The sequence below is a fragment of the Ixodes scapularis genome, unplaced genomic scaffold (genome assembly GCF_016920785.2).
Source record: "Ixodes scapularis isolate PalLabHiFi unplaced genomic scaffold, ASM1692078v2 PGA_scaffold3__209_contigs__length_174095766, whole genome shotgun sequence".
NCBI classification, from domain to species: Eukaryota; Metazoa; Arthropoda; class Arachnida; order Ixodida; family Ixodidae; genus Ixodes; species Ixodes scapularis.
The window spans coordinates 133,572,356-133,593,793 of record NW_024609868.1 but is presented as its reverse complement, the minus strand read 5'-3'; the positions used below and the strand labels follow the sequence as shown (position 1 = coordinate 133,593,793).

General features: G+C 44.2%; 1 protein-coding gene across 1 annotated transcript in view; it reads left to right on the top strand.

Annotated features, from left to right (window-relative positions):
• The window catches only part of LOC8025078 (medium-chain acyl-CoA ligase ACSF2, mitochondrial), a 182,360-nt gene that overhangs the window by 121,408 nt on the left and 39,514 nt on the right, over positions 1 to 21,438 (top strand). The window contains exons 11-12 of the mRNA XM_029981062.4: positions 12,015 to 12,091; positions 12,706 to 12,813. Of these exons, the coding sequence (XP_029836922.2) occupies positions 12,015 to 12,091; positions 12,706 to 12,813 (185 nt within the window). The remainder of the gene's footprint in view (positions 1 to 12,014; positions 12,092 to 12,705; positions 12,814 to 21,438) is intronic.

Here is a 21,438-nt window from a genome sequence, read left to right as displayed (position 1 = left end):
ATTTAGAAAGGTATGTATATATCGGAGCGTGAGGCCACTCACTCCGCCGTCGTACAGATTCAGAAGGATTCCATCCCTCCATGTCGCCTAATATTCCTTTTGCAAAAAAAAAAAGAAAGAAAACTGAAATGCTGTGCTGGCGGTGTACAAAAGCCTCGTGTGCAAATAATTCAAGGCGTACGAGATGATCTAAAGTCCATCACCCTGGTCCAAAGTCGCACTGGTTGGTATTAACGAACTTTCCCTCGTCTATAAAATTCATGAGTCGTCGGTTTATGAGCGTCATGTAAGTTTTCTTTCCGGGCTCCAGTAAATAATATAACCTGTTCAAATTCACAGGAGAAGGGAAAGACAGCAACTTCCTAGAGATAATTGAAGAATGTAATTAGATTCCTCAGGAATTTATTAGGCAGGTGTGTTACCATATCTTAATGGATTTGGTCAAGCTCAGGTGCAGACTGCTTTTAACACAGAGTGCAGCCTCAAGTTCAAATATCGTGAACGGACGATTATATGCAGCATGGCTGGCACCAGTCAACGATCGACGGCGTTTCACCAACACACCGAAACTTTTTCAAACTCTGCACTCCAGTAAGAGGAGCTACAGACAAGCTCGAAATGCTCCGAAAGAAAGTAATAGACAGTTGCCTCATCAGGAATCATATACTGAAACAAAAATGTATAAATCACAGCTTGTAGCCCCAAAGAGACCAATATGACTTATCTAACTGCAACCTTGGTAGGCGTTTTTGTGTAGATGGGACTAGGTCAAAAGTATCTAAAGTAAATAGAAGCAGTTGTTGCCAAAAGAGTTGTTTAAAGCCAGCCAAGAAAAAACATGAAAACAAGGATGGTGATGAAATAGAAAGGACAATATATGTACAAGTGTTATGGGCGGCACTAAAAATGTTAGCTCCGTTTTCTTTAATTACGTCACGACACCACCAAGTGTGCCCTGTCAGGAAGTCCTCTGTAAAAGATGATAAGCGTTAAAATCACCAAAATTTAAAACACAAATCTTGGGAGGCTGGCAACAAATCCTTGACGTTCGCGGAAATGTAGTGGAGCTTTGGGTGACGTGTACAGTTATACGAAAGTCATAAGACGGTCAAGGAGGACGCGAATTGCAACCGCCTCGAGTTAGGTTTGAATAAAAACTTCGGCACATTCAATTCAACTTTAAACTGCTATCGCTACTCCACCGCAAGCGTTCGAGGAAACGGGGTTTCCTAAAACCTGATGTCGACGGGACGCCTGCGTGTGCGTGTCGTTCAAGTGAGTTTTTTTGTAAGCTAATTCCAACCAGGCGGAGTTTATCGTAAATGAATTAACGTCATCTATGTTGTGGAGGAGACTGAAACAGTTCCAATGTATATTATCTAACGTTTTAATTATCAATCAATGATCAATGTTCAATCAATCAATCAATGTTTATTTTTTCTCTTGTGCTAACCAACAGCTCGAAAGCCTACTGGGTTAAGCACACACAATTGAAATACACCCAAAATACAGAGTAGACAAAATAAAGAGTTGTGAAAGAAAAAAAAACATGCAAGCACACAAACGTGTATATATGCCAATTAAAAACACATGCATCAAAATGATCGTTATCCAAAAGACAGGTTTGTACTAAAAATATCGACGTCAGTAAATTGCGTGTTTAAAACATGTTGGATACGCGAAACCGGTGATGCGTTTCGAATGAGGTCTGGGTAAAAGACTCTAGGATTTCTAGAGTTTGTTCTAAGTGGTATGCGAAAGTTAACACAGGTGAGGAGAGTAGGGCTGTCTATTGCATTATGAATTAGCCTATGTAAAAACTGAACATCCCGAATAGACCTTCTTTTACCTAAGGTGCCCAGTGTTAATTTTGCTAAAATCGAATTATATTCATAAAAACACTTTCTTCCAAAATATCGGTCGTAAATGATGCGCACAAATCGCTTTTGTACATGTTCTATACTTTCACTTGCTGTTATAGATATGCAGTTCCAGACTACAGATGCAAATTCTAGTTTCGAACGTACATGGGTACTATATAATTTCAAGAGACAGTGATGAGTGATAAATGGTCTAGTTAAGCGAGACATTATTCCTAGCGTGCGCAATGACTGGCTGATAATGGAGTTTACATGAGAAAGGAAAAAAAGATGGTCGTCCACAAGAATACCTAGGTCTCGCATCTGCGTGGTCCGACAGATCGTTTCATTTTCCAGAACATATACATAGGATAAATTGTGACGCTTTCTTGACAGCGACATGACTTTCGTTTTGAACGGATTTAAGAAAAGATTGTTAGAACTGCACCATTCTACCACTGAACGAAGATCGTCCTGCAGCAAAGTACAGTCAGTGACTGAGGTAACCTCCCGAAACAACTTCACGTCATCTGCGAACATAAGTATTTGAGAGTGTTTTACGGACGACACCAAATCATTTATAAAAATAAGAAACAACAAAGGTCCAAGGTTTGAGCCTTGAGGCACTCCTGATATAGAAATGAATGGACGAGACAAGAAGCCAGATACCCTTACACAGTTCTGCCTTTTATGAAGATAACTCCTAAACCAGGTATTGTACTCAGGACTCAGGCCATAGTCCCTAAGTTTCAGCAATAACAGCTCATGATTGACCTTATCGAAGGCTTTGGACATATCCAGATATATTGCGTCTACTTGGCCCCGAGACTGAATTATTGGAAAGGCAAAATTTAAAAATGTGCACAGATTTGTCTCGACGGATCTGCCTTTGACGAAACCGTGCTGTACAAGAACAAACTTTCTTTTAAAATAATTATACAAACGATTGTACACCAGCTTCTCAAAAACCTTTGAAAATGCATTGAGAAGGGAAACAGGACGATAGTTACTAACATCACAAGAATTACCTGACTTGAAAATCGGGACTACTATTGAATATTTCCATTTTTCTGGAAAGACACCACTCTGTATAGACAAGTTAAACACTTTTTCAAGAACAGGAGCAAAACATTCGGCACATCCTTTTAGAACGAAGTTGGGAATACCATCTGAGCCTGTGGAAAGTTTAGAATTCAGCTTTCCAATAGCTAAAAGCACTTCGTGAACAGTACATCTAGTAAAAGGTAAATAGTCATCAAAAGTAGTATTACATGTCATGGGTAAAAGGGTGTTGACATTGGAAAAGCATGAACTGAAATGATGCGAAAACAACTCACAAACAGATTTTGGGGACGTTTCAATAACTGACCCGTTGCTCAGCGTTATATCGTTAAAGTTCTTCGTGGTATGCTTTTTCACATAGCGCCAGAATTCTTCTGGTCGCTTGTTCAGGTTACGCTCCATCTGCCTGCGGTAGTGATATTGGTCGTTAGCAAGAAGCTTTTTTGTTAATTCACGACAGATGCTAAATGTTTCATACCATACGCCGAGCCTCGTTTTTTTATATAATCTGTGATAACGTAATTTTAATCTCAAGTAATATCGCAAATCTTTGGAAAACCACTTAGGGTACTTCTCTGGGCGGTTGGTGCGCTGGGGAACAAACAAGTTCATGGCATCATTGACTACCGCTGTGAAACTATCCACCATCGAATCTACGTCAGAGCATTGTAAGACATCAGTCCAATCATATTGTTCAAAATATTTGTATAAACTAAAGTAATCGCCAGCGCTGTACGCGTACCGTAGTGCAACAGACGAAACCCTTGACCTTAGAAACATAGGAAACGAAACCGTAAGGGGAGGATGATAAGCATCAGGGGTGACCAGCGGATCGTCTACACGAGCCACTTTCGAAGTAGGAATGTTAGATAAAACCAGATCAAGAATGTTACCGGAACAGTTCACGAACATGTTGTGTTGTGTAAAATCATTAAAATCTATGAAGTTAAACAAACAAGACGCTTTTTGACGTGTGCAGGAGCTTTCACTGTTAATACGACCATTAACCCAGTCAACTTTCGGTAGATTAAAATCCCCGTATAGTTGCACGCGATATTTAGTAACGTCTATTTCATTTTCAAGAAAATTAAAGTGGCTTACAAAGAGAGCCGCATCTGAAGCAGGAGGGAAATAATATGCTCCAATTAGAAAGTTGAACCCGTCACCAGACGGTATCTCGACCCAGACGGATTCTTGATAGGTTTCCAAATCATTTCGCCTATGTGCATTCAGTGATTGTTTGCAAGCTATCAATACACCACCTCCATATTTTATCCCGGAAGTATAATCACGATCTCTACGAAACACAGTAAAGGCAGGTGTAAAATATTCAATATTCGCAATGCCGTCATGAAGCCATGTTTCTGACAATATGACAATATCGTAATCGGTACCTAGCAGATTGGACATAAATTCATCCGATTTTGTTCTAAGGCCGCGGACATTTTGATAGTAAACGTTAAGATTTCGAGCCATGAGTACCTTCGGTTAAACTTTCCGCTGGAACCACGTAATGCCGGGAATTAGGTAACCTCCCCAAAAAAGGGCGAAAAAGAGAGCCATCTGGCCAGACGTCTGAGTTATTTAACACTTGCAACGACTCCTCGTCAACGGCAAGATGGAACGAGTTATATGTGGGGTATTTTGTTTTAAGTTGCGTGTAAATCACTGGCTTGTCCCCGATAACAGTTGATACTATAGATTCGACGTCAGTGACGCTAGTGGATGGGTGCAGACGGGACACAAACAAGCCTTTGGAAGGCGGTGGGCGAGGCACCGCTTTGACGGTGCAATTCTTGGCTTGACCAAATGAGGCCTGAGGCCTTGGACGGCGCTCCTGGTTAGCTCGTGGGAAACCCGCGTTGTGGGCCATGCTGGTAGACTCACCGTTGCCTGGAGGTGCCGACGAGAACGGTACCCTCTGAGCTCCGACATTCCCAGGATTATCGCGGGATTGTCGCCAAGGTGGGGCTAGGGGCCGGGGAGCCAACGCCACAGACGCATAGGATGGTTTCGCCGGCGGCGAGCCGGCGGGTGCCGCGTCCTCGGGGGAAACCGCGATTGCTTGTTGCGCAGCTGTCTGGCTCACAACCGCTTGGCGAAGTTGAGCGACCTCCAACCGAAGCGCACTGTTGTCCGCACGTAGAAGCTTGATCTCGGCCGTCAAAATATCCAGCCGAGACGTTAGCCTCAGCAGCAGGCCATAAACTTCTGACCAAACTGCAGCCTGTGAAGTGTCAGCGCAGTCCCCTCCGTTGATGCTGAATCCCGTCTCGCCATCGGTGGGCGTCGCTCCGCTGTCATCAGCTTGTTCGCTGATAAGCCTTGTCGACGAAGGATCGCGGCGCCTTGAAGAATCGCTGCATTTGTAGCTGCTTTTTCCGGATTGCATGAAGACATCGTATTCCTCGGCCAGCACATTGAGGCACTTACAGTGGAAGCGGCGAGAGCACGATGAGCAGCGCAAATATTGCTGTCTGCCGTAAAACGGGGCGGAGCAGCAACTGCACTGATCCGTACTCGGCGCCATTCGCGCGTCGAATGTCGAAAAGAAGTGAAGTTAAAAATCTATAACTAGCAAAATCTTGTCCTAAGCCTTTGTGTGGAGAATTTTTTTTTTTTGTGAAATTGTTTAGTCTTTCACTAGAGCTAGTAAGGGCAGAATGGGAGGACTACGATCCTAAGACAAGAGCCTCCTCGTCTGCTCTGAGCCGACTTTCGTACATGGGCTCTTTCGGTTACGCCGTCAGCTGGCCCCTAGTGGCCAACTGCCTCGGCATCTCACCGGGCTTTCTCGGGGAAAAGGCTCGAGTGGCTGGCCCGGACCCCGAGGGACCAAAGAAGCAGTGAGAGCCATTACTTGATCTGGGATAGGTGATGGTGGGCCAGCGCCCTCCTTGGGCTGTGGAGATGATGCCAGTGGCACGGTTCTCGTCAGTTTTGGTGGCTACTCAAAGGGGTCCCCGGGGATTGCGGGTCCCCGTGATGCCATTGCTGGGCGTGAAGGTCCCTTACGGACAACCTCGGTATACCCTCCTTTTGACAGGAAAGAAAATAGTATTTTTGCCTCAAGGTACAGAATGTTTTAAATGATCTTAAAATAAAGATTTTCAGTTTCCTGTTTTCGCAGCGGACAGGAACGGGAGTATGCCGGGTGGCGACCATCACAGTTGGTACAGTTTGGATGGTTGTCGCAATTTTCAGCAATATACTCTTTAGTGGAGCACTTGACGCAATGTCGGCTCCCGACAGCTCCGCCACCCATGGCTGAACCGTTGTGATTTAAATCACCACCGAGGTTTCGTCACATTAGGCCGGACTACTGAAGGTAGCCTGCTTTCACAGAAGTTGGACGAGTCGTAGGTTCAAAGGTCTGAAATAACAGGTCTTGCTTTGCGTTCTTCACCGTCACGGCGGATGTTGATGCGTCGCAGTGTAACAACTCTCTGGCTAGAGCGAACCTCAACTACCTCTCAATCTTCTGTGTCAAGCATTTGCTGTGTCAAGCAAGTCATCTTCAGAGATGACCCTTGGACAGTGCTTAAATTTTGGTGGGGAGACACAATAGCCTTATAGTCTGATATAAAGTTCATGGTCAGTAGTGCATCACTCTGAGTCTTTGTGTTTATCTCAACAAGATTACCTGATGCCATCTTTTTGGCAATGAAGTTTGCTCTGACAACACCTTCGAGCACTTTCGACACCCCAAAAAAGGCGGAAGTTTAGCAGATGTTTTTCACCCTCAGAGCGTAGAACAAGACTCTTCGGGAATTTGAACAGATCAGGGGAATTTCTAACTATGTCAAGGACTTCAGTGCGACATCTTTAGAGAGGTCAATCAAGAGGTTTTAGTCTGGGACCGGAGAGAAGACTCCGTGCCCGGGTAGACCGCCTTCCACAGAGCCCAGCAAGAGGGTACGTACTCTGCCATAGCAAGAAATGTTTGACACAAATGCTCTACCAGTGCTTCCAGTTCACGATACCCAAATGTGGTTGCAGGAAAAGAACCTGCATCCACCCAAGGTTTGCCCTTGCCGCCTAAAAAGGGGAAAATGAAGGAAGAGAAAGTAGAAGGGAAGAAAAAGAGGTGGAAGAAAAACTGAAGGAAGAAAGACGAGGGCAGAAAAGGCGACCGGCAAACTTATCCTGGTCAGGTCAATCCAGAACACACGTCTACGCGAAACTTTGGACGAAGTGGTACATTGCCTCGCCCGGGGGCCCCGAAGGGTCCCAACGCACTCCGGGCCGAGCTCAATCAACAAGATCCCCGTTTCCCGGACACTGGTTAAGCCGCGCGCAGCCTGGCGTGGGCGGGTAAACCAACAGGGCTCGGGATTCGTAGTGGCTTCACTAACTAAATTCCCACTAAAGCAAGTGTGGAAGCCTACATGGCTGAGGTCCGTGGTGACGAGACTCACCAAGCCCATAACACCTAAGGTGCAAGGGCCCCCTGCGCGGTTTCAGCAGACAGAGGAAAACGATGTAGTGGGCGGGAATGCCACGCCCTGGCAACGCTCTTCCTGCCTAAATCTGCAAGCAACGTGTTAAAAAAAAATCTACCCGGACTGGACGAATGCACCAAGTTTTCACATGCTAATATACCTTCACGTTTCTCCAAGAAATACGCCATATTCGAAGACTATGCTCTGTCTCGTCGTGGTGAAGAATATTACTACCGTCCTTTTTCAGTTAGAGCGTATTCATCAAACGCCATTAGTCAACGTAGCAGATATTATGTTATGCAAGGAAACTGTCTTTTGCAGTCCATACTTTGCGCAACAGTTTTTACTCGTTGGTGAACATTCGCAAGTTTTAAAAGGGTAAACTGTTCACAAACACAAAACACAAAAGTGAACCGAGGCAAGCACATTTTGCTCCGCCATAAAATTATGAAAGTAACTTGGACATACAAATTAAAATCATAACTTGGTTAGGAGAACTTCCAAATGCATGCCAAGTGCAATTGGCATAATTTATAGTTATCAATTTTTTTTTTTCAAAATCTGCCGGTGCTCAACTTTATTAAATGATTTGGTCGTGCCCTGCTGAATTGTGTTCACCTGACCACAAATATATAAGGCAGGCCGATTATGATTGAGAAAATCCTCAATGATTAATAAGACGTCTGCTTTGAAGCGTATACAACTACTTCATTACCTTTGTAATTGCTATTTTGTCACTGGGCTAATTGGGCACATTCTTTATTGCTATGCTGTTTTGACGATATGCCGTATTGACACTCTACAGTTTTAACAGTGCTTTTTGTCTGGATGCTATGCTGGTGTCGGCTAGCAAATCCTGTGTGCGCATGCTACTCCTCCTTCCTCCATTCAGCGGCCCAGAGCCCAATACAGCGGCGGAATGACCTCTGCCCAGGTCTTGGAGTTTCATAGTTGCTCCCAGTTTGCATTTTCCTTCTCACAACTTTCCTCTTCCTCATCACCTGCATCAATCACTGTTGTGAGGACGCGTTAGCAAACGTCAAGTATCGAGAAATTAGGTACAATAAGACCGCTTTGCGTAGTAATTATCTAAGGAAAGTAAGAAATGCTGAATAGAGACCGGCCGGCATCGGCTGTTTCAGAACTTCCCGCTTATTTCTGAAATACTTTCGCTGGAAAATCTCTTCAAGCATACGCCAAAGATGGCGGCAATGTCGCTTTCTGTGCAAGGTGTAAACACTGAGCACATCGCCCAACAGGCCGGTTTGAAGCACTGGCCCCCTTTCAGTGCACTCGGTTTTAGCTCTACTCACCCAAAGTCAGTCTCTTGTCTCTGAGGGCTTCGACGTTCTTCCGCCGAATATCAAATTTATGTAGAAGAAGAGAACACGTGGACACTCGCATGCGTAACGTTGGAAAGTATGAATGACCTAGTTTTGTCGTCTTCTGTTTACGGCACAACGCACAATGCTAGTGGAAGACGTTTTTAGTTAGGCAGTTTATGGGACTCGCCACACACTCTAATAAAAGGTGTAGTCTTGCATCCTTTTATCCCATATAATACACTCCGAATCTTCAGTTCAATGCACATCCCATTGACGTCGAACAGACTGCCCCAAATTTTACGGGCGGTTTGAAGACGGTGCGATATAACATAATAAACAACTAAGGCATTTATAAAATAAAAGAAACACACCTAGGATTTTTCAGTAGGGCCGAGAAAACCCTGATTAGTTTGTGCTGTCAGTAACACGTGCATTAGCTGTTTTAACAAGTTGTACCAGTCGGCTGTAAAGTCGCTCGTGAAAGTTGGCAGTGACGGTTCGACGTCAGAGCGCTGTACAGCGAACTGAAGTTTTGGGGTGGCTTATATGGGAGAAGCTGTGAGAAAAAAAACTTTGTTTCTGATAGTGTATAGTGATGACCAGCGTCACGTTTTTATTTATTTATTTATTTATTCAGAATACCACGCATCACCTTCAAAAGGCATTATTGCGAGGGAGGGGTACAAATAGATTTGAGCGAAAATACAAAAGTACAAAAAAGTACAAAAAGTACATAAAGCGCGAGGCCGAACATGAGACAATAATATCATTTGTTTTTAGTTTTATAAAACACCACTTAACACATGGTTGAAAAAAGAAGTAGCAGAAGCTGTAGCAATTAATTCCTCTGGCAGCGAATTCCAGGTGCTCGTTGTGCATAGAAAGCAGGAGTATTTAAACACATCCGTTTTACACTTATACTCTGGCACATTTTTTTGAGTGATCACGGCTTCCTGATGAGTAGTGGGCAGGCAGCATGCAGTTTGATTTGTCAATGCCGAGATAACTATGAACAATGCTGTAGTAAAATTTTAACCACATAGATAGCCTTCTCCGGAATAATGAAATTCAATCAAGTTCTATTTTTAGTTGAGTCACATTAATCCAAAGTTATAATTATAATTTTTAATATACACTTCCTGGGGAACGTTAGTCATGAAATCACAAGATTCATCTTGGGACAGGCAGTGGATTGTGAATCCACGTAGGTCTCAGTCGTCAAAATCATCTCGCAATCGCGTTCTGATGTCCTCATGTTTCAATCTTAATTCTTTATCGCTTATGTCTGTCAGTTTTTCAGGTCGCCCTGTCTTTATTGCATCGTTGTGGTGGGGGCTGTGTTTCAGGGCATTGGGCTGAAGATGAATGAAAATCGGCAGAGCGCTTCTCCAGACGGCGTCAAGGTCGATGGGGTGAACGAGATGATCGGCACCTGGTACACCTACCAAATGTTACGGAGATATGCGGCCGGCAGGAAGAAACATGGGCATGTTCACATAACGAAGCCGAATGATTTAGTGGTGTGTGGAAACACAAGCCTCTTGAGTCTAGCGCGCGATAGTGGTGCTTCATCGTCACATTATCCCCCTACTTGAAAGACGACGAACCGACCGATGAATGAAGAAAACACGAGGAAAACATGCACTTAAATACAACACAACCATATGAAGACACAGATGGACGAAGCACTGTTGTTACCTGCAGCACAATATGGGAAGATGCCGCAGTTTCATGGCCCGAAGACGCTCTAGCAGCATTACCGACCTCAGCACTAGTGAGCCCCACGACAGCACTGTCCCGGCAGGGGAACGTCTGTTAAGCGCGAAGCAGATGTACGACGAAACCTTCCGATCCGACGTGCGGACTGCCGGAATGACCTTGGGAGGCGAGGGTTTTCGTAGCATCGGAGAGCGCTGAAAACCCTCGCCTCCGACCGTCGTATTGACTGGTAGGACGTCGGATCGGACAGTTTCGTCGTACATGTGCTTCGCGCTTTATGCCGTCAAGAGTTTGTTCTGGGGTGGGGGGCGGGGATCATCACTTCTAACAGGTGTCAGTCGTCAAAATAATCATCCCGCATTCGATTTTTTCAGCAGTGGCCAAATGCTGACAATGCGTTTATTTATAATTTGACTTTGGCTTGTGAAGAAAATAAAATGACGCTTTTTAACTAGATTAACTCCGTTTCCATAAAAAGGCTTTCGCGTCCGTTAACTGTCGTACATTGTATCTTTCTGCCAACGAGACAATCTCTTCTTCCGAGGAGAGGTGCTCTCAGCAAAGTTCAGTTTAGTTCTCCGAATCTCGAATATGCGTTTTCCCACGGACTGTGAAAGGGGATTGGAGTCGAACTTGATCATCGCGGTCCCGCAAATCTTCACGCGCTGTGGATATACATGCCATTAACACATTCCGTGTGAAATCAACGCGTAGGCTGAGGCTAGACAAACAAGCTGGGCTAGCCAACACGTTCTCCAGTCATGATGTCACAATCTTAATTCTTCACCGCTTACGTTTCTCAGTTCTTCGTGTCGTGCTGTCTTCATCGTATCATTGCGGCGGGGGATGCGTGGCAGGACTGTGGGCTCGAGATCAATCAACTTCTGCGGAAACCTTCCGCAGACGTCATCCAGGTCGTTGGGTGTGAACATGATGATTGGTATCCTGCACCTCCACCACCCTGGGATATTGTGGGTGATCAATATATTTATTACACTGATTGAAGTTCGACTAAGATAGTATCTAGTGGTCCGAAGCAGCGTTGCGCCAAACAAGAGATGCAAGGGCCTCTGCCATGAAACCCCTTCTTCTTCTTTCCTAACAATATCTAATGTCACAGAAATCTACGTAGAGGAAAGAACAAGTAAAACTGTACCCATTTTATAAAGAGCTTGCTAATCTCAAGCAGCATACCATAAATTGATTATAACCGAAAATGGTTCTCTCCGCTTACGCAGATGATTGACAGAAAAAGCGCTGTCACAACATTGATGTGGTATACACTACGAACAATTCGACGTCAGGGACGATGCCTTTTCCCGTACGGTTCGCTTCCTTGCCTCTTATTGCAACCTCGGCGAGTTAGTGCTGCTCACATTAAAGCGTGAAGCATATGCCACTGCTACTCTGCTGTTGTACCCGCTTGAAGCCTCTGTCTCTAGTGGCTGCTTCGCTAGTGCTAGTAGTGCTAGTGCTAGCACTGCTTCGCTAGTGCTGCTCTTTTTTGTATGAGCTCTCTTCCTTCCGCTCTAACTCTTTCTATCCCGCTATTTTCTTGGTTCACTTGGTTCTTTAAAAGCCTTTGGCATATGCAATTTATCTTGCAGGAATCGTATCCGGGTCCTTGTGTCGTCCTGAAATTGTGGAAAAGGCGAGAACAAAGCTCAATGCCCAACGGTTCTACGTAAGTTCATTGTAATAAAGCGGTGTCTTTACTGGGGAATAGATTCCAGTGGCATACACAATAAGCAAGTCTAAAATTCTACACATACCCCTTGACCGACTTTGTTTTGTATTATAAGCCGATTTGAATGATAAAATAGGGTGCTGCTCTTGAAAGACCTTTTTATATCTTGAAGGATGGAAGAATGATGTAAAGGGAGCTACGGAGAAGCAAAGCAAACATTTTTTCAAAGTTTTCACCCCTCAAGAACAGTCGGAGGTTGTTTTAGCGGCAATGAATGGTCTTGTCCATAAGGCGACGAAGAAGTCAAGAAGGCTGTGCTTCCTCTATTGTGCATAATCTAATTTTTCTGTATTAGTCTCTATGTGCATGTGGAAAATGGATGTTCTGCTTGATGCCCATAAATTTGTTTCCCTAAACATTTATTCCTTGTAGCCTGCTAAGATCCTGAGCCCTTAGTTTTGGGGTTTTTCACTAGCAATCTAAAGTGTTCTTGTAATTTCTTTAGTCTGTTTGCCCTGACACAATCGGATTTACACCGTCGAGGCTGTGAAATGTTTAACCCTTACGCCTCCCGGCTTATACCTCCCAATGGTGCCTACATAACCTTTCAGATTATGTACGGTGCCTCGGAGTGCAGTCCCATCTTCAGCTGCACAAGCCCTGATGAGCCGACGGACCGGTGGATTCATACGGTTGGAACACCGCTAGATCACGTTGAGGTCGGTACGCACCTCAATATGTTTACTTTTGGAAACAGATTGTTTATTGCTTCGTCTACTGTGAACAAAAACCTCATGACCTAAGAGGTGTGCGCACTACACAAACAATAAAAGAAGACAAATTACTCTGGAATAGCTGGGAATAGCTTACGCTATTTACTTTCATTCGGATCTTCTACGTGGGCTATTTACCATTCCACAAAATGTCGTGCTGTGTCTAACTAAAAAGGACACGCATTAACGACAAAATATTGGACAGCTCGTCCAAGGCGTCAGAAGAATGACCCATTTCACCCAGGCGGAAGAGAACCAGGTGCCAGGTGAATTCACGAGTCTCGCACTTAAACAGCACCAGTGGAAAAGCATTCGGACTCGAAATACAGGGGCATGCCTCTTGTTATAAGAACAACATCACAAGATGAGAAAAAATACAAGCCAGGACGTATATAAACATTATTAACGAAAACTGCGCAGTGTCCAGCTAGTGTACCTAATAACTGAGATGGTTGTGTTGCCTCCTTTAGTTCTTATTTGTTCTATGCACCTTAGCCGTTACTCATATCGATTCAGTGTATTTCAAAACAACACATCAAGGGCATGGGGGGACAACGCTTTGAAACTCAAAGAGTAGCCAATCACGCGCAATCATTCCTTGAGAACAAAGGAAAAACAAAAGCACACAGAAGGACGAAGTTCATAACTCGCGGACAAACTTTAAAATCGCAAAACGCATTCGCCATCATCAAGTTTCTGCCATGTCGTGCGCATATTGGACGGCTTTGTGGACCATCTCATCAAGCGCTATTTTGAGAACAGCAGGTTCTACACCATTTATTTAATCCAAAATTAGGCACATTGGCCGGACAAATGTATAGCCACGGTAATTTAAGTATACATTTTCCATTTGAATTCCTGTATTTTTTTTTGTCAACTAATATATATGGGATGTAATCGTGACATTTCGATAATATCAGGGGCAGCTAAATTTCAAGGCAATTTTCCATTAAAATATTTTCCTTCAAATATAAATGGAAAATTGAGAGGCAATTTTGTTGGATACGTGAAACGTTCGAGCCCCACAAATATCTAGCGAAAGCTGCATCTCGTGGCTGCACCGAAATGCAATCGGGGTCACGTAATCTACATTTGCAGCTAAATTTGGCGGGAAAAATAAATATCTGTATTGGGCCCGTTACAAGACGTCACGTACCGCGAATTTCCCCGCTAAATTTAGTGAGGAAGCTTTTCAGCCCTTAAGACCCTTCATCCTTTCGGACACTCTGAGCCCTTCACCCCTTTAGACGCCCGAATGACTATGAACCACCCACCAAATATGCGGTTTAAAACGTTTAATTTTCTCTTAGATATTGAGCTTTACATAATAATATTAATAATAATAATAAAAATGATAGTAATAATACATTTTATTTCCACAAACATTCCAAACACAATACAAGATGCTAGCCTGCCCAAACCAAGTCAAATCAAATCAAATCAAAAGCTTTATTTTCCAGAAACACTGGAAGGAGTCCCAGACAAAAAGCTGTTGAGACAGCTTGACTGGGTCTGGGACCCTTATTACATGGCAGCAGCTTGGTAGTGCACAACACTCTCCTAGCGTAACATTTAAAAAAAAAAAAATTGGAACTTTGTAAACATTATAACACTAAATTAGGGAACAACGAAGATATAAGAGCGCAAGTCTCGTTTGCTAATCGTGTATATGTTTATGTTGTTTGTGAGGCATTTATTTAAAACAAGTGGTAGGTTGTAATGTAAAGTTTGAAAGTTGTAGTTCGTGCGGGAACAAGGGAGGACCCATGCTTCTCTGCGGCGTATGTTGACATCACTGCTATGCCTTACAAGCTCAGAAATAGTGAATAAGAAATAGTGAATAAGAGAGAGAGGCAAGGCCTGGCGAGTCGTGCGGCACAAGGAGGAAAAAAGGTAAGAACAGAAAAGAAAAGTCAAAAGGTAACAGAACTACCAATACTAGTCAAAATATCAAAGGAACCGATACGGCAATAATACTGTGATATATTTGTCAGAATTTTTTTTTTCAACTTTCTCCTAGTGTTTCCATTAAAGATGCCCTCGGGAAGCTTGTTAGGCACATGATATGAGCACACTCTTTTTCCATAGCGCGTAAAACATTGGGGGTCACCAGTCGCGCAGCGTAACTAAGACATCTACAAGGTATGTAAGGGCGCTTAAATTCGTTAGACCAAAGTGGCGGAGTACAACACTTTGCGCAAAAAGAGAAGATAAATTTGGCAATTGTTAAAATGGGAAGATATCCTCTTCAGATGAGGTCACCGAGTTGTACTCAGCGCTCTTTAATAAACCCTTCAAAATACGATAAACTTTAATGTACCTCAGCTCGGAGCAGCTTGCAAATATTATAATTCTATGCCTAATATGCTGTATCCAAGAGCGTCAACAAAAATTTTATTATAGCAAACGGCATATAGGTTCGAATATTAAACTTAATATAACTAACGCTTCGAAGTTTCCAACATACGCAAGATAAAGGCGAATTCCGCGACATGTCGGAGTAAAAATAAAATACGCTCCCAAATACTTTACACTATCAACATACTCTAAAATACTCTAACAGAATAATATTAATAGTTTACTTACCAGGTAAGTATGGTATGTGCTGAGGACAAAGAGCGGTTCGTGCAAGTTGGCCTGTCCTCAGCCCCCCTCAGGTACAAAGTAGGCTAAGAAAGGTAAAATGAAAAGAAAATTAGAAAATATGCAATTATAGAAGGTACTTCGATCGCAAAAGCAACAAAAAACCCCACAAAGAAACTTTACAACTGTGACGTTTGCCTGCAATAGGACAACGTGATCTGAAATCTGAACAAGCACAAAAAACAGAAACTTAAACAAAATTTAATTTAGCATATATCAGTAGCACGCATTAAGCTAAAATTGTATTGTACCTGAAAGTGTGTATATCAAGGTTGACAAGGTAATAGTTATTTAATAGCGAAAGCGATGACACTTGTACAATAGCTAAAGCTCTTTAGTCGCAATTGGGCCAGCATAAGTATACTATTTATATTAGCGTTTCTGGTTTATAGCGGTCATCATATGATATCTATTTATGTTGTGGGCTCGGGCCTCACGGGAACAATGAAATGGAATTGAGCTTTGTATTCCATACGGAGTGCTGTAGATGTGCCACATATATTTCTTATGCATTAAGTGAACACGCTGAAGGTCTCGAATTGTAGTCGTTTTTGCATTAGTTGACAAGAGTTTAAATTTGAGTAAAAAGTGAAGTACAAAGAAACAACTTAATTCTGACGAAAATAATTCCTGGTAAGGGGAACAAGAGGGACAAAAGACAAACACAAATCTCAAAGCACAGCTAGGTGACTGTTGCGCGACCAAAAAAATCCGCCTGGTCCGGGTATTGAACCCGAGACCTCTCATTACAGGTGGAGCGCTCTACCAATTGAACTAACCAGGGGTTAGGCGTCAGTAGAGCAAACGGGATATATCAGCTGCCACCAGTCTAACACCGATAGGGAGAAGCTTGCAATTTAAGGTTGTGATTATAATGCAATTAAATGCAAAGGTGCAAGCGAGCTGGACAGTAATCATGAAAATAATCCCCGGAGAAGGGGAACAAGAGGGACAAAGAGGGACACCAGTCACCTAGCTGTGTTTGGAGATTTGTGTTTGTCCTTTTTCCTCTCTTGTTCCCTCTTGTCTTGATGAAAAATCGCGCACAAAGAGACATGAAAGAAGAGGAAGGAACAGATAACACAGACATACGTGTTCTCACAACTCTGGTACATTATGTGAAGAAAGGAATGAAGAAAAGTTAATTCATCACGGGGGACACCGGCACCAGAGGGAATACAGTTCAGTCACAGACAAATGATAGCAAAAAGGCAACTTCTTTTTCACTCTGAGCCACCGACGGCTGACTAACGCAGTGATCGGTCAAACCCATAATGGAAAACGCCTCGAGCACTTCGCGTGTTTGTTTTTCTTTGAACCACCCAATGATTGAGTATTTTTTTTGTTTTTTTTTTCAAGATGCTGAATACATATTGCTCTTACACTGTACCAAAATGTGACCTTCTACAGTTCCTGCTCAAAAAAGATTGTGCTCTCGCAGCCGGTCATTTAGACACTGTCCAGTCTGTCCGACATAGCATCGTCTGCAGGACAGAGGAATGCTATGCTCCTTCCTCTTTTGTCATTGTCCCTTTGTGGGCGATTTTTCATCCTTTTAATTGTTTACCAACTCGCAGCTACCTCTTTACTACGCATTTTGCGATTCCGTTGAATTTCTCTCACATGGCAATGCTCAGAATATAATTTTCTTGAAAATATAAAGCAACCCATTGTAAGTATCATCCGGTCCCCCCATTAAACGCATTTATTCTGTTTCAAATTTTCTGCAGCGGCGCATCATGGAAAGAATAAAGGGTTTTCTCCGTAACTGATTGCTATAAAATTAGGGCGCTTGTTCGCTACTACCTGAGATCTTTCTACACAATGAATCACAGGGAGATGGTCATTAACGCAGCAGAATACAACTCCCGTCTCAGCATATGTCTGCAGGGAATTTGTAGTGAACACATCAAGGGCAGACTGGCATTCAGCTGTGCCCTACTCGGCACATAAATCATGTGGTAAAAACCTTAGATATGGTAACACTGTTAAATGTTTTGGCGAATTGGCCGTTGTTACTCATGTTGCTGTTGAAACCTCCTCCAGAAATTAAGCTTTCTTTTTCACCAACGAATGCCAAAAATCGATTGCGGAATTCTAAAACTGCCGGAATATCTCCATTAGGTGGTAGGTAACGAACAGAGAACACTGCAGTTTTTTAATACAAGGAAAGCATTCTATAGTTAGGCGTAATTACACTGTAACTATTAGGTAGCTGACTTTCAGCGTTGTCGCCTTGTAGCAATGCGATTACGCCGCCTCAGTTAACAAAATGATAAAATATTTAAATGAAAATAAAGTGAATAATTCATCCAAAAAAATCACTTTTTTCCTTACCGAACTAGGTCGCTAAACTCGTCGAACAAAACATTCTTTGCTTTTTGACGTAGCGGGGGGAGTGACCAAAAGAACGGCGCAATGATTCCTCCTCCCTGCGTGCGCTCAACTTCGCAACTTTTGACGAAAAATCCCCCGCGATCCCTAAGCGGTGCACGAGAACACGAGACAGCGCGGGGAGGCGAGCGTCCACGCCACTCGCTGTGCGTTGTCTTTGGGCTCTGCAGCGCCGTTGGGCCCAAATTCGATCCCGTCAATCCTCGCTCAGACGAGAAGCGAGAGCAGACAACGGGAGTTAGTCTGCTAGGATGAGTCATTCGCAAAGCGGAACCGAAAGAAAAAGTAGACTTTCTGCTGGAACGGCTTTCCATAGCCGGTACTGTCGCCGAAAGTCGTCGTCGGGGAGTTGAAACGCGTCCCGGTGGTCTCGGTAGGGACGCCGACGGTGGCGGAAGAGAAGCTCGGCCGCAGAGTAGTGCATCGCCATGCAGGCAAAATTTAATTTTGCCTCGATCCGATGCGACGATTTCGAGCTCAAACCGCGGCTCTCGCAATGTTCGAAAACGTCGCTTTGGTGTCAGGGATAACTTCGACCAACGAGGTTTGTAATCACTTTTTTTTTTTAAACAAACTTTGGAGGGATTTCGAGCATCAACAGGTTGCCTAGGGACAATCTGCCATGCATGAATTTTAGCTTGGCGTAGGGATGTAGGGACAAACGGGCGCTACGTCATCGGCGAAGCCGTTCAATCAGTGGGCTCCTCGCGCCCTTCACGCGCTGCACGCCCGCCCCGATGAACTTTGCTACATTCTGCCGCTCCCAAAAAGATGAGTGTTCTAATGATTGAAAACTTGCTCGGCGCGACGTCAGCGTCGCGAGAGTCCAATTAGCGCGTTCCGCAAATTTCGGGCACAAAGTTGTGCTCGACAAGTGTAGCGACCCTAGTATTCAAATTTATACATTTCAGTAAATATGAACGGAGCTCGAACATGAGCGGGCCAACATCACTTGGCAAATAATGGCCCAGACTGGCATGCATTGCCTATTCATTTTATGAAGAAATAAAGAAAACATAAGCGATTTTGCTGCTGTCGCAACTGTACCTACAGCGAAATCGCGTTCTCTCTCCAAAATATAAAAAAAAAAAGATGTGAACCGCGATAACAAAACTGGCCTTTACCCCTCTAAGATACAAAGAAAAACGCTTTGGAAGGGCAGCCTTTTTGAGATAAAACAGACGTGCTCACCAATATGAGCAAAGGTGCTAATTCCCAATGAATGAAGGCCTCTCCGGTTTCTTGATTCTTTGTCGTAGGCCTCGCCTCGTGACTTTGAGCTGTTCCGTTGGCTCGAAATCTGCACCTGGACAGCTGGGATATGGAGATTTGCGCGGAGCCCGACTTCCCGATCCGTCCGCTGACGGGGCGGCGACTTTGCTGCCAGCGTCGAACTGATTGTTTAAATGAATATTGTCAAGCCGTCCGTCATGTGTACTGCGTCATCGACTTGAGTCAACTGTTGCTTGTCTCCTTTAACCTTAAACTCTTCTAAACTCACTTCCGTAGGATCGGCCGAATCCCGCGATGCGTCCCTGGCTATGAACTGCGGCAGCGGCACCGTAGAGGCGGGCTCCACTTCCTTGTGGTCGCCGTCGTCCAGAACAGGCGAACGCTGTCACCGACAACGTTCGGCTGTACTTTTGTCTTGGTCGCGCATGTCGATACGCACGCGATCTCAGTGTGGTCGAACTCCCGGCACTTGCGGCTCCAGGAGCCTGGCACTGCCTCCGTATGTGCCCCATCTCGTTACAGCGGAGATAGAGCGGTGGGAGACATGGCATGGAAAGCCGCATCATGTATTCACCAGTTGTTGCCTGGTGAGCAAGGTCGCCCCTGCTGACTCCCTGCTCGAAAACAGGGGTGACGCTCCTGGACGTGGTGTCTACTTTTTACTCACGGCTTGCTACTTGGCGCCCGGCATTTGTACATTTCAGAAGATTTCACTCCACTGAAAGAGGCGAGATAGCCCTCAAACTCACCATCTCTCACAAACGTAGGCAGCCAGTGCACGAGTACTGTCACATCCCTCTCGTTGGGGTGTCGACGTTAACCCACCTCCTTTCCTTCACGGTTAGTTCCTTGTGTGAAGCAAGGCGTTCCTTTGTCTCGGCGCTGTCAAGAGTACAGATAAACAGGTGGTTGAATTGGAATGTTCCCAGACCAGCCATGTGCCTCATCCCTATGCACTCCTCCAGTGAACGGCGCAATCCTGGTTTCCCTAAGACATATCTCGTGGGTCGCCGGGTAGAAAATATTTTTTCACATCAGCATCCTACGCTACTTGACATGTTTAGGAGCCCAGGAACAGGTCGACAAGGTCCCGCGTTCATGTTTTGTCTACTCGCCAAGTTGCCGCTTAGCGAGTTTGCGTGAAAGCCATGTAGGCGTCAAACACAACACTAAGCTTCTCTGCTGTGCTGCTCTCCAGGAAATAAAGCCTTGGATGGACATATGCTACACTCCACTTAAATGAACCAATAGTTCCTAGTTTGTCGTTTACCCTTTCCGCCATTCAATTCTTTTAATACAAAGAATTGCCTGCGTGCACATTTGAAGTCGGTCAGGTTGTTTACTGTCTTTCGTAGATTTTCCGAACTCTTCCTATCATCTTTTAGTCGCACATTAAACTTATCTCCGACATCCACGGAAAGTCAAACTCGTATTTGCTACTAGTCTTGTTAGTTGTAACACCTAATTTCTACCTGACATGGTTTTGGAAAGGGTCTGCGGCTGGCGGGTGTTTGACGCCCACGCGCTCGAACTCCCAGGATTTCTTAAGAGACGACGTGGTTTCCGATGCTGGCATCGTGGCTCTCAGCGCGATGTTTTGTGAGGAACTCAGAGCCATTTAGTGTGATCCTCTTTTTGCTTGAAATGCCCACTCAAACACAGATTTTCCTCAATCAGACTCCTACTTACTAAGCGAATGCGTATTGTGATACACTCCCACTGGTGGTTGGGCCGCAGCAGGATGTCGCCGCCGTGATGTTCTAGTGCGACCAGGAGGTCTCCACTGGGTCGAGTACTTCCAATTTAGAAATGTTTATAATATGCATCCATTGGGAATCGGTACACCATGTTCACATACATAATAGGCATTTAAAAGGAGCCGACATTGTAATATATTTTTGCTTTAGTCTCACAAGATAACCTCAACTTTGCCAAACGTGCGTATCTACCTGTCTCCTCTGAACACTCCGATGCCCAGGATTTTGTTCTCAAGAAGTTTATAGTGAAGTCTGTTTTACATTTCTTTCGTTACAAATGTGAGTTGACTGCTCTTTTTAGCCTAATTGTGGCGAACGTCCTACTTTTGTTGTTCTCGACCCTAGCTGCTACCAAGTGTGGGACTGCCGAACTAAAGGCGCTAAAAGCTCAAAGTATTAGTAAACGGATGTGGGCCATCGCGTTCTGGGGTGTACATCGTTTTTTTTACTACCCGTTTGTGTTTTAGCGCTTTTAATTATTCTTCTTTCTGACGTACCTTTTCGTTGTCTGGAGATTTACGGGTGTCGTGTTTACGTTGTCTTC